This window comes from Ostrinia furnacalis, unplaced genomic scaffold (genome assembly GCF_004193835.3).
Source record: "Ostrinia furnacalis isolate ACB-3 unplaced genomic scaffold, ASM419383v2 OfSCF6657, whole genome shotgun sequence".
Lineage (NCBI taxonomy): Eukaryota > Metazoa > Arthropoda > Insecta > Lepidoptera > Crambidae > Ostrinia > Ostrinia furnacalis.
This window is the reverse complement of record NW_021136896.1, coordinates 497067-511287: the sequence shown is the minus strand read 5'-3', so window position 1 is coordinate 511287 and position 14221 is coordinate 497067. Positions and strand designations below refer to the sequence as shown.

General features: G+C 38.8%; 1 protein-coding gene across 1 annotated transcript; it reads right to left on the bottom strand.

Moving 5' to 3' along the window:
• Nucleotides 1–141: 141 nt before the first annotated feature.
• Nucleotides 142–12971, bottom strand: LOC114362653 (rhomboid-related protein 1). Its single transcript, XM_028318126.1, has 6 exons — nucleotides 12662–12971; nucleotides 7340–7822; nucleotides 6995–7147; nucleotides 4830–5005; nucleotides 2620–2801; nucleotides 142–1647 (listed from the first exon to the last, which is right to left on the bottom strand). Exons 2-6 carry the CDS (start codon nucleotides 7736–7738, stop codon nucleotides 1529–1531), a joined length of 1029 nt encoding a protein of 342 aa, XP_028173927.1. The 5' UTR covers nucleotides 7739–7822; nucleotides 12662–12971; the 3' UTR covers nucleotides 142–1528.
• Nucleotides 12972–14221: the final 1250 nt, after the last annotated feature.

The following is a 14221-nucleotide window of genomic DNA, read 5'->3' as shown; positions in this document are numbered from 1 at the left end:
CTGCGCGCCTAGCTAAACTAAAGAATAGCATAACATGGATGTGATCACTAATTTGCAGCTACGATACCTGATTCAATATTGTGTTTCTTTATGGTTCATTAAGTTCTGTATTAGAGCAAAATTTACATGCAGATTTTTACATTTTATCTGTGAGGTCATCAATATCTATAGAAACATTTAAAAAACTTTAGGCACCTTTGGTCAGTAGAGAATGACAAATTGTATACTTAATATCTTTTTTGATGCACATTGTTTGAAATATAAAAAAATCTTAATATTTAATGTACAATATACAAACTCCAAGGAATATTTTTTACAAATACAGTACAAAAGATATGTTTGCGTTATCTCACTCCGTTAAAAACCCTTCCAGGGTCTGATAAACCAGATAACTTAATTTTTGTTAAAATGTTCAACTATACTTAAATATTTCAACATAAAAGAGCGTTTTCATTTTCAATGACTAACATGTGAAAATGTTACAAAATTTGAGACTATTAAAAGTAACTTAAACGACTAGAAATAAATATTTCTTTGGTTAACATAAACACCGACGCTTGTTATCACAATTGTGTCAACTTATGGCACGCATTTATCACTTCTATCTTCTTGAAGTACAGTTTCCCTTAGCAGAGAAAGAGAGAGAGAGAGAGAGAGATTTTGATATTTTGTATTGTGAGGCGTATGCGGAGCTTCCTCCATTCTCGTCAATAAGTTCATTTATACATATTACATTTTTATTAACCTTTTCATTTGAATTTTAGTGATAGGATACTTCATTTAAATGCCTCGCCACGATTTTGTAAGCATAATAAGTTGTGCGGTCAAGACGAAAGCTGCACCACTGCAGGCGTCGATACCAAGTAAATATTCACATTGCACCATTTTATACAACTACCTTACAACAATCACGAGCCAATGTTTTGATGCAAAACAATTAAAAGATTTCATAGAAATCGTTCAAACTTAAATACAACTACTTCTTACGATATTTATAAAATAAATTTTACTTACGAATTAAAGTTATTTACAGAGGCAAACTTGTTTCGTTACCTAAAGCGTCATAATCTTTCTTATTATTATCGTATGGCACCAATTTATTATATTAGTACTTATCATGGATGCCATGAAAAGCGCCCACTCTTAATAAATTCGGTCTTGTTTGAAAGAGTTTTGAATGACAGTGAAATAGGCATTCTTTTCTGCTTGTGGCGCGTATCATGACAATGACTTGATGATAAAAATGTGCCTTAACAACTTAACATATCAGTAAGTAGTCAGTCGAATTAGCTCAAAGTGGTCAAACAATCATGTTCATACCACTTTCAATTTCATTTAGAGTGCATCAAAATACAACTATTTCTAAACATCATCTACTTCTTCATAGCATCATTCATAATTTTCTGAAGTTCTTCTGATGATTTGGTCGATATAATTTCGTTTCTCACCAAGTCATTTTGACGAAGCTTGTCTTCAGAGGTGGCCTTGATGATCCCATGTCGATTTGGAGCAGCAAACTCAGCCAATATCAATAGTCTACGTCGTGCCAGAGCGTGAAGTGTAGCGCCGCGGCGATAATGCCTGCCGTCAGCACCAGCGCCGAAAGAACGCGGCACACCTTTATGAATAAGGTCGAGTCGTTCTCACCTGCAGACAAAGAGGTACCATAATGAATATTTAATGATTTTATAGGATGAAGTTTCTATGAGTCGGATAGAATTTTAGAATGAATGATCTGAATTAGGCCTGAATCAGGCCACTGGGGCAGGAAAGTTCTTGAGTGGCGACCACGAGCCGGAAGACGTAGCGTGGGCAGGCCTCCCACTAGGTGGACCGACGATCTGGTGAAAGTCACGGAAGGTGCCTGGATGCGAGCGGCGCAGGACCGGTCTTTGTGGAAATCCTTCGGGGAGGCCTTTGTCCAGCAGTGGACGTCTTTCGGCTGAAACTAAGGAACGAACGAACCATCTGAATTATGACCACATTGAAACAATGTTTCTGAGAAATATTGCTAAGTGTTGTTCAGTAGGATTTTGATTTATTGCCGGATTAGGATTTGAATCTGTGTGGTTCTAGAAGAGTATTATATGGTCGCCATCACTCTTCTCGTGGATATCAAAGAAGAGAGGAAGTAATAGGTGACTATAATAAACAGGACTTTATCCTCGCTATTCCCTTGGATATCGTAAAAGGAGACATGCAAAAATCAGGCTTCTCATCTGGCTAGCGTGAGAACGTGGGAAGTGTAGGCCAAATATTACTCAAATAATTAGATTAGGTAGGGTCATCCTCCTGCAGTGGAGACTGAATGACCTGTAGGCCTAGGATGCACGCCGCGATAAGCGGTTATCACCCCATTTTATCGATTTTGCTTATACATTTTGACGTCGATAAGAGTTATATCACGGCTCGCATCCTAGCCCGGCTGATGATGATGCTAGGAGGCAGATAATCTTTCAAAAAACCCAGTATGATAAGATCCTGAATTTCGGAGCAGGGTCAAAGTAATGTTTCAGTATAGAGCGCCTGGATGCGAGCAGCGCAGGACCAGTGAATAAGAAAATCCTTGGGGGAGGCTTTTGTTCAGCAGTGGACGTCATTTGGCTGCAAGGAACTTACCATGGAAAACAATGAAGGCGATGGGCACGCCGACGACGGCGCCAAGCACGTGCGCGGACCAGGCCACTTGGTCGGCGCGCGCGGGCACGGGCGGCGCGCCCGCGGCCGCCCAGCACGCCTCCGACGCGCCCAGCACCACCACGCTCAGCGGACGGAACCACCATAATGGAATGTGCCCGAACCTGCGGGAGAACACTAGTTAGTTTTCTTCTTCCGGTAGTTGGCCAGAGCCTAAACACTAAGATAACCTCTTTAGGAACATTATCTTAAACTGTCTTGAAAACCTCGTTACTTTTCCATCGAATGTAAAATTCGATTTTAAGTTGTTTTGAAATCATTCAATCATTTTTGACATGACATTGACAGATATGTCAAAATCCACCAATCATGCAGCATTTGAACCTCGCGTCTACGTATTGCCATCTGGCGGATTTTTCAATCGCGAAAACCCTCATTGACGATTGTGTTGGCGAATAAGTCGATAGTGGAAATATCAATTACTGTAAGGGACAAAACACGACTTTTCAGGAGAGCCAAAAAACGATTTTTTTTTTCTTTATACCTCAATATCTTTTTATGTGATGTTACGATTTAAATAGTTTCTATGGCAAAGTTTCTTAGAATTTTCTGTTCTTTCATAATATAAACGCCAAATTTTCGAAAAATGGGTAGTTTAAAAGATAGCATGTCCCTTACATTAAAAAAACGAGCTTGACTGTACCTTACAATGTTGAAATTTCACAGTATGGAATGTCATGTATGTTGTAAGGTACATTTAAGAATAATCACGAGGCTGGAAGTCATCGAGCTTACGAGCGAGACGATTCGTAATGACTCTCGAAAACAGCTTGTAGACATGGCTCGGAAGTGAGATGGGTCTATAATTCTTCAACAAGGTTTTGTCGCCTTTTTTGAAGAAGAGTGTCACCACACTTCTGTGCCATACCGTAGGCGTTTTTCCTTCGAGGATGACGGAATTGAACAGCTTCTGAAGAGCCTTCAGCCCCTCGGTCAAAAACCCAACTGCGTAAAAATGAACAGAAAAAAGATAGAAACAAGACAACTTAGTGTTCATAAGTGTAGTAGGTGTGGGAGGCATTAAATGCATATCACCACCAAAAAAAGTAATTGATATCCTATATGCATATTAACGTAAGGGCCTAATTATAATAAATCAAAAAGTTTTAAATGAAGTAAGGTTCAATGAGTTCAAAAGTTAAAACCAACAGTTTAGGGTAAGGGCTGAATTGTATTATTAAAAGGAATTTACGTCCTTTAAATCATTTGTTTCCCCAAAAGTCGTATTCAGACGACTAAAAATGTTTAAGGTAAGGGACATTTTTTTAAAGATATCAACATTTCAAGTATACCAATCGATAGAGCCGAAAATTCTGAATGCGTTGGTATATATAACTCATTTTGGCCAAAATGTCCCTTACATTAATTGATACTTCCACTATCGAAGTGACATCATAATATGTTTGTTTTGTTTGTGCAAATAGCTCAAAATAGTCTGTCGATTGGACAGCTGCTGGCATAATTTCAAATTATTAGAAAGCAGAGCTCTACCGGAAAATTACTTTATTACAGGCGTATTACCCAGAAATCGAATGAGACTTGCCAGATGCGGATAGATTAGTATAATTGGAAAGTGATACATTTTAATTCCGACTATGTAAATAGGTTACTCAGTCATAGCCAATAATTCAAAATAACCTTGTATTCATTACATCATTTTAAATTAGTTTCAGGACAATACGAGTAAAACCAGCAACCCAACCGCAATATTTGCTCTCGCGAATTTATCAAAACCACATTAGGTACTGCAATATTCTAGTACTCGTATTTGTAAAATGCCGGTGAGTTAAAACGAAAAACTTCAGTATTTTTCAAAAAGTGTGTGGTGATCTTAACGCGTACGGATTTCTCACACTGGCTGGATGCAGTCTTCGGTTAGGTCAAAATAAACACAGCCCGCATCATGTGTATTTACTTTGACCTGACCGCAGGACCGCTGGCCGTATCCTGTGTGCCAAATTCTGTAAAGTCGAAACATTTCAGACACCTGCCGGGCTAGGGGGTCGTTGTGATAATATCTTATCGATGATTTTTGACGTCAAAATGTATAGGGATTTCGCGTAAAATCACGCATCACGGCGCGCGTTCTAGGCCTACTGATGGTGTTGAAAAGGCAAAGACTCAAGACTGACCTCAGACAGACGTTGGGCAGGTGCGCCGTGAGCAGCGCATACACGGCGGCGGAGGCGCCCACGACTTGCACGCGCGGCTGCAGCGCGCCCGCGCCCAGCGCGCCCGCCGCCACGCCGCCGCACCACACGCACACCACGCGCCACCAGCCCTGCTCGCGCTCCAGGCACCACCCCACCTGGACAACACAGGGTTTGTTACTCCACTGCGCATGTAAATGCTTTTGACGTAATAAAGCAGATTTCAGGTAAAGGTAGCAGGAAGGCGCTGGACGCAGGCCGCTAGCAACCGGGCAACATGGAAAGCATTGGGGGAGACCTATGTTCAGCACGTCCTATGGCTGAGATGATGATGATGATGATGAAAGCAGATTTCATCATTGGTCGTTATGCGCCATCAGCCCTGCTCGCGCTCTAGGCACCACCCCACCTGGACAACACAGGGTTTGTCATTCCACTGCGCGCGCAAAACACTTTTGACGTTACAAAGCAGGGCCCACCCCACCTGGACAACACAAGCTCTGTTACTACACTGCGCGCGCAAAACACTTTTGACGTAATAAAGCAGATAACATTTCGTCATAGGTCGTTATGCGCCACCAGCATTGCTCGCGCTCCAGGCACCACCCCACCTGGACAACACAGGGTTTGAAATAATAAGACGTTTACGTTAAGACCCGTGTCTTACTATTTTAATTGAAATGGAACGCGAAAGTTTAAAATTTTATAACACAGGGTTTGTCATTCCACTGCGCACGCAAATGCTTTTGACTTGCTAAAGCAGATTTCATCATTGGTCGTTATGCGCCATCAGCTCTGCTCGCGCTCCAGGCACCACCCCACCTGGACAACACAGAGTTTGTCATTCCACTGCGCACGCAAATGCTTTTGACGTGATAAAGCAGATTTAATCATTGGTCGTTATGCACCATCAGCCCTGCTCGCGCTCCAGGCACCACCCCACCTGGACAACACAGGGTTTGTCATTCCACTGCGAGCGCAAAACACTTTTGACTTATCAAAGCAGGGCACGAGCCCACCTGGACAACACAGGGTTTATCATTCCACTGCGCACGCAAATGCTTTTGACGTGATAAAGCAGATTTCATCATTGGTCGTTATGCGCCATCAGCCCTGCTCGCGCTCCAGGCACCACCACCTGGACAACACAGGGTTTGTCATTCCACTGCGCACGCAAATGCTTTTGACGTGATAAAGCAGATTTCATCATTGGTCGTTATGCGTCATCAGCCCTGCTCGCGCTCCAGGCACCACCCCACCTGCACCACACAAGCTATGTCACTCCAATGCGCGCGCAAAAGGCTTTTGACCTAATAAAGCAGATAACATTTCGTCATCGGTCGTTATGCACCACCAGCCCTGCTCGCGCTCCAGGCACCACCCCACCGGAATGAAAAACCCTGTGTTTGTCCACCACTGCGCACGCAAATGCTTTTGACGTGATAAAGCAGATTTCATCATTGGTCGTTATGCGTCATCAACCCTGCTCGTGCTCCAGGCACGACCCCACCTGGACCACACATAATCCGTCACTTCACTGCACCACTGCGCGCGCAAACCGGGGCTTTTGACGTAATAAAGCAGATAACATTTTCGTCATCGGTTGTTATGTCCAAAATAGTAGAAGGAAAATCGGAATCATGAATTAATTTTAGGTATAATACATCTTCGCTAGTAGATAAGCCGACGTCAAATACATAGTCCGTGACGCACAAAGTAGTCAATAAGTTCGCAACTGTTACAATTGGAATAAGATTATATTGTCAACATTTTGGCCACTTTGACCACAAACTATTTGACGCCAACTGTATCTCGTTCGTTCGTTTCAGCCAAATGACGTCCACTGCTGGACAAAGTCCTCCCTCAAGAATTTCCATAACGACCAGTCCTGCGCTGCCCGCATCTAGGTTCTTCCCGCGACCTTCACCTGATTGTCGGTCCACCTAGTGGGGGGCTTGCCCACGCTACGTCTTCCTGCCCATGGTCGCCATTCGAGAACTTTTCTGCCCCAACGTGACTGTATTTTACTAGCGATGAAATTAACTAATGATTCCGATTTGATAAAGATTGGGGATATCTGAAAACGAGTGCATTCGCTGATTTATGCAGTAAAATAATGTGAAACGTATTTCAAAATGCAAACTTACAGCGAGGGCCACGACTGCATTGAGGGCCAGGTGCACGGCGCCGGCGTGTACGAAGCCGTAGGTGAGCAGCCGCCACGGTTCGCGCCACCACGCGCCCGGCGTCCACCGCAGGTAGGCGCGCGCGTCCTCGGGCAGCCAAATGTGGATGCATACCTGCCAATAATAAACTTCATTAGAGTTTAATATTTTTTTAAATTAAAAGATAATACAGATATTGTTCCGTTCCCATAAACGTTAACGCTCATTACGGGAAAAGGTCCTAATAAAATTCCACTTAACGAACCAATTAACTTATCATCACATTAATTAACTGTTATGGAGTAATAACATTAATTAGGTACTTACGATAAAAAAGATCATGGAGACTATGAAGTATGGAGGTTTGAGGATAGCGAGAAGCTTTTCTCGTCTCTTCTGATATTTGGTTTTCTGCTTTTTGACACATTTTGGAGTTTGAGGGCATTTTGCGTGTCTTTTGGGAGTGTTAGATACGCCGAGCGTGAGGCCCGCTTGTAGGCGTGACTTGTGCTTTGGCACCGGTTGGTGAACCTGAGGGCTCAGAAGTCGTCGATTCTCGCCGGGGCTGTTGTGGACGCTGTCGGAACGGTCTAGGTCTTCGTTCTCTATCCAGGCCTGCGCGGGCGCCGTCAGCTCGGGCAGGATCCTCCTGCCCTGGTGCACTCTGGGCTCGTAGTCCTCCGCGTTGAGCCGCTCCACCTCCTCGTAGTTTGCGTCCGGAGCCATCGTGAGCTCGTCGACCCACCCTTGTCATCTTCTACCAGCGTTCGCAATAAGTCGGCTCGATGTCACGTCGTCATTGCTCCGCTCCTGAAACCGAATTGATAATTGAACTCAAATAATTCCAATTTATATGATTTCAGGAGGAAAATTTACTTATATTATATTATATTATAATTATGTATAAACATTAAGAGCACGTGTGTGTACCTACATCAAAGTAAAAAGGGAATTCCACAATTAAAACAGGAAATTAATATTCATAATGTGGTTTTAATAATCAGTTCTGCAATAAATATACATTATCAGGCATTATAATTTGGAGTATCTATTGGTTTCTGGTTATTCCAGATGGAACAAACACAAAGATAGTCCACGAACAGCAGATCCGCCCTTTTGACATAAATAGCCTATCTTACTAATTTAAATAGACGATATCCGCCAGTATCGTCGCAAATATATACAGGGTGTTAGGTAAATGGGTATGAGCCGACACTAACCCATGTTAACATGGCCATATAAATGGTATGGTGAACTCAGAAAATTTATATCTTCATTTTTATTATTTAAATTTTCATAAAAATCTGAATTAATAAAATTTATTTTGTATGAAAATTTAAAAAAATAAATCATGATATCAAATTTCTGACTTCACCATACCATTTATATGACCATGTTAACATGGGCTAGTGTCGGCTCATATACCCATTTACCTAACACCCTGTATATGAAAATTGACACGCATTTGTTAGTTCATTTTTGTTACAATTTGTTACCTAATAGCTCAGGAGTTATTTTTCGATAGGTCCATAGGTCGATAGTCCATCTTTTTTAAATCTTTATTGGCTTTCCTGTACTATGATTCGATTCACCTACCCACTTTACGAGTACCTATAAAGGTACGTAGATTAGAAAATACATTCTGAATTAATGTGCAACAAAATACATCAAATTCTCAAGATTTTAAAGCTGCTGCCAAACATATAGTTAATATCTTACATTTATTTAAATGTACATTTTCCTCTGAAACAGATGATTTACTTATCCTTCAGCTCACCAGACAGCACAATCACCATGTTTGTGTTGTGGACAACTAATAATAGAGCAGGTTTCCCAGACTTGTAATAAGCGAATAGTAGCGGAAACTGATTTACAATATTTATATCTGAAATATTAAATCATTTAGCATTATATAATTTTATCGTTCCTATTATTGCCTTTGTTATTGCATAATTAATTGTTGTATTTTATAAACATATTAATTTGTTATCTTTTTGTAGTAAGTATTATGTGACTTAACGATGATAACTAAGTAATAATTTGTACACTTATTCGAGTTTTCATGAATGTAGTTGTTGATCACAAATATTTACAACAATCTAGTTTTTTCTTATCATCATCTCTCATCATCTTCTTCATAATCTACTATATAAAAATAAGTCGGGTTTTCCTCCCTGACGCTATAACTCCAGAACGCACGAACCGATTTCCACGGTTTTGCATTCGTTGGAAAGGTCTCGGGCTCCGTGAGGTTTATAGCAAAGAAAATTCAGGAAAAATGTCAACAGAAAAGCGGGAAGGGGGTAAAACGGGATCCACGCGTACGAAGTCGCGGGCGGCCGCTAGTCAACCATAATAATTGGCAATAGGTAATTGAACACAAGCACCTGTTATATAACTCACGTCACAGACATCCGAAGATTGTTATGATCTTTTGACAATTAACTATGTGAACAGATGAACAGAAGTTTCACAGAACTTCAGTTAGGGCCTCCGCTAAAACTCGCGCGAGCATTTAATTTTGTCTGCAGCGGGCACCTGCATGCGCTGCTCATATTAATTTTTGATGCTGAACCGTGTACGGGCGCCCGCGAAAGTTTTAGCGGAAGCCCTTTGAAGATTGAGCTTATTTTGCTTCAACATGAAAAACATCAAACTTTTATTTAACTTTGATCGATGACATTTCATGGACATGCACTTCAATACTTTATTTAAGAAAAAATAATTATTAATCCATAAACACAAAGTTTGTTTTACCTCAATATTATACTATGGTTTTACTAAAAATGGAGCCTACACTAAAATTAACCAAATATTTATAAAAGTGTAATAAAACTCTCTGCGCCTAAACAAAGATCTTTCACACACAGAGAGAGATATCAAATTAAATGTATTATGCAATAAATAAAACAGTTATTTTCTACTTTTCAGTGCACATTTCGCATGAAATCTTTACCAAAGTGCAAAGATGATATTTTAAAAATTTACGAATTTTAGCATATTTGACCTCGGGACTACTTGCTATTCGAGGTGCGGGTCGCGGCGGGAGGTCTGTCATTAGAGATCGTTATCAGGACACCATTGTCTATGAAAGTGCATCCATTATGCAAGCCAGTGGAGGTGCAATCAGAAGACTCAGTCTGCTAGCACAACGGTAATATTATTTGTTGTTAACGAATATTCCATGCTTATGGATACTGTAATAGACTAGATTTTATGTAAAGTAGCGCATAAGGTTAAAAAACATTATACGTTAGGACCTGGAATAGATTTTGGAATTGCAGTCGCGTCACTAATAGAGTATGTTAAATCTGTGCTAATAGTTTATCTTAAGAGATGAGCCTGCTCACTAACCTTACTCGATTACATTGCAAACTGATGAACATTGGTGCTTGCACATACTGGCTAATATCAATCGTCTACAACCAAGGTTAGTTCCTGTGTTTTGTCTTTATGTATACGGACATACATAACTATTTTCTTTTATCAATGGCAATGGTTTAAAATATCTGCCCATACTTTCATGTAGCAAATAAAGCTTTATTTCTCTGTAATGGTTAGTTAATAATTATAAATATTTAAAAAGTAAATTATATCTATAGATTTTGGAAAAATTAAAGTAATTATCTCAATTAATTAATATTTTCATTTAGTGTACGATAGCGTTTCAAAAGTTATAAATATACGAAATTATTAATCGAGCTTGAACTTATAACCGAACTGTTATCACGATCATCACAGAATGATAATAATCGATGTGTAGACATAATTAAAAATAATATAATTTGTGTATTAAATAAAGGTTATCGCATTTTATTACATAGGTACTATACTTAATATCATAGGTAATGTTTATTTTTGTTATTTGTTCATTTATGCTGTGATAACTGGGTACTGTAAATATTTTTATACGTTAACTAGCTGACCCGGCGAACTTCGTACCGCCTTAGCGTAGAGATTTTCTTAATATTTTTTTCCGTAAGAACCATCCTTGGACTTCCACAAACATTTAAAAAAAAGAATTATCGAAATCGGTTCAGCCGTTCACACGTGATGCCGTGACAACGCGAAACGGGTTTCATTTTTATATATATAGATTATGTTATTGTTTTAAATAAACAAGGTTCAATGAAGGTAATGTAGAATGTAAATAAACACTATTAGCGATAAATATTCATATTATGCACAAGATATCAGTCCAATTAAGTAATTGTATTTTTCCCAAAGTATTTTAATCAAAGACTAGAAACAAACAAACTATTTATTGTGAAAGTTATACATAAGTACATACATAGAGGTAAGATGGAGGGCAATAGTGATTCACAATTGGAATTCATAACATTGTAATTCTAAGCTTTGATCGGGATTACAAAGATCATAGGTATTTATGTGAAGGAAAGAGACCAAACGCCATAATGTTTTCAATTCGTCTTCCAAAAGTGTCTGTTCATTATTTCAACCAGGCAACTTTCTACATAACTTAATTAGTTTGCAAAAGGTATCTCTACCATCTTTGGAACTACATACCTACCTCATTGCCAAGATGTAGGAAAAAGTTGTCCTAATAAGTAATTATTATGCAAAATTGTAACGGATCTTAGATATCGGTTTATAAGTATACATTGTCAAGTCAGGCGATCCTACAATTTATTCAAATCAAACTGCTTTGATACAGCGTACCTATGTCAGATCATCACGATTCCAGAGACGTATGACAGACAGGCATCGAGATGCAGCGCCCTATTTGGACGAACAACATCGCGGGCATCATTAGAATATTGAAGAAGGTGCAGACCAAGTTACAAAGTGGACATCCTGAGGAGACCACCGGTGGAATGGCAATGAGGTACCGTTAGCTAATGAGGTAATAATGGGAGTATCTACTGTGCTATGGTAATGCACCTGGAGTGCAAGGGGGTCAAGTTTAGAAATGTATATAAGGTTTACCTGTTGGTTAACTTGTTATTATTACACACTATAAAAGATTAGTTTTTCTAAATAAATAAATTCCAATCATTATATGTATAAACAATAACTTAAAGAAATAAACCATATATTATACTTAATTAATTACTTATACATTTTTAATTAACAGAATATTGGTTATTAGCATTAGAAAAAGTTATTATAGTAAAAATATAATAAATATTTCCTCAAAATTAACAAAAACATTAAAAACATACCGATAAATAATTTTCCTTGACCAAGTAGGTATCATTTTTAATTTGGCTTATGAGGTGTGAATATTCCTTATCAAGACTTCGTTAGCTAGTTAATTTCGAATTTTAATTAAGTCAATATTTTATGTATCGCACCCAAATCCCAATTAATACAACTAAGTAATTACTAGATAATGATTATATTTTTTTGAGGTTACTGTTATCGGTAAGAACGTAAAACTGTAGTTAACTGAATTTTGTAAGAGCATACTGGAAAAACTTTCATTTCAAACCATTCAAGTTGATATTAGGAATTATCTCCTATTTTTTAAATTAGTTTGTGATAATATTAACTAACTATTTAATTACTTATTATTTTTAGGTGACTAGAAACAAACCCCCTGTTAACAAGTCGTTATTATGTAGGTACACTTTTGCATTGTGATTAAATAAACGTAGAAAACTATAAAATCAATAAGAAAACACTTACCTGTCGTTGTATATCAGGCATATTTTGATGACGAACGAGTTTTTTGCAAATCTTTATACAAAGAGATTTTGAGCATTTGTTTAGAAATTGAACTAGTAACACTAAATAGGTCAATATCGTCGGTGTGGTATTAAGAAACTGAACACGTGCGTGTAAACAAACGCGGAGTGAAGACGCAGAGCAGACGTGCGGCCGGCGCGGGGGTGCGCTTGTAAATAAACCACTACCTGCGCCGGCGCATGCCGAAAATCACGCGAGTCGCACTGCGGGCCATGTCTTGTCCCTGTCCTTGTTGCAATGTAAAGCTTATTATCATATTGGCAACACTTTTCGAAGCGCCAGCTGCTGCTGCTTACTTGTACTTGTCGCGCAAGTTTGTAAACTGATATTATATTTTTACCGCTACGGGAAAGATGCGTGTTATTTTTTTAGTTTGGTATTATAGTGTTCATTATCAAAACTGTTGCTCTTGTACAATGGATGACTTTTTTTAGCCAAGAAAGCATTTTGATCTCTTTCTTAGTTTATTTTACATGACTCTATAGCTTCATTGCGCTCCTAACCTCTTTTCAAAAAACCGTGTAATACTATGGTTTTTTCTAGGTCTCAATCAAAGTACTTATTATTACACTATGAACCTATGAACAATCTATGATTCATCTCTATACCGAATCTCTATATATCAATCGGTCCAGTGGTTTACCTATTCTTGAAAAAGTATTAAATTAAGAGTTCTTCGCATACACCTTAGCGCGCCGAACGCATACAATATTGGTAGATATTTGTAATAGCGCACAGGTGCACGCGCAGCACCTGCCAGCGCATCTGCGGCGCTGCGGCAGACGAACATCTGCACTCGTCAGGTTTAAATTATCTTCGAAGCCAACGTTTTTTTCTACTACACCGTCTGGCTAAGTGGCTGGAAGCGTAAGGAAGATCATTCGATTCTTCCATTAAAATCTCTAGGTCTGTTGTTAGAATAACTAGAGGTAAATATCTAAGTATTAAATTGACTGTTTTTTGAAAACTTTGAGAACGGCCAGGACACATATTTTGACTAAAGCGTAGTGTGTAATTAGGGCTTGCTTAGTTAGAAGCTTGGCTCTACTTAAGATCTGACAACTTTTTCCAAATTCGCCATATTGCCTCGCCTTGGCAAAATTTATTTATTTACCTAATTAGTTACTTATAAATATGAAAATGTTTTTGGTGAGAAAGTATCAAATTCACATTATTTCCAATGCGTTCACTTAAAATATTTGTTAGTCAAAAGTTGTAGAGCAACATTAGCAAATGCCTAAAGAGATAATAAAAGGAAGACTTGGAGTATTAATTAAATACACAATGGCAAATATTGTATTCAATGTGATCTCTATATGAAAATGATTCTCAGAAATATTTGTAGATCTAATAACCCGTTCAGTAAACATGAATATAATAGGAACTATGATTTAATGCATGAATTAGCAGGTAAAATGTTATCTTTCGGCTTACGGACTTTACGCAGCTCGGGATATGTAGGTATTACCACAGATCAGTCATATCTTAGAACCGTAAAGA

What these genes read in the sequence shown, in the direction of transcription:
- LOC114362653 (XM_028318126.1), bottom strand. Translation starts at nt 7,738, where the DNA reads ATGGCTCCGGACGCAAACTACGAGGAGGTGGAGCGGCTCAACGCGGAG. An exon ending in ATGCAGTCGTGGCCCTCGCT is followed by an intron (nt 5,006 to 6,994) that starts GTAAGTTTGCAT and finishes TGTGTTGTCCAG; the next exon opens with GTGGGGTGGTGCCTGGAGCG. An exon ending in CTGCCCAACGTCTGTCTGAG is followed by an intron (nt 2,802 to 4,829) that starts GTCAGTCTTGAG and finishes GTTCTCCCGCAG; the next exon opens with GTTCGGGCACATTCCATTAT.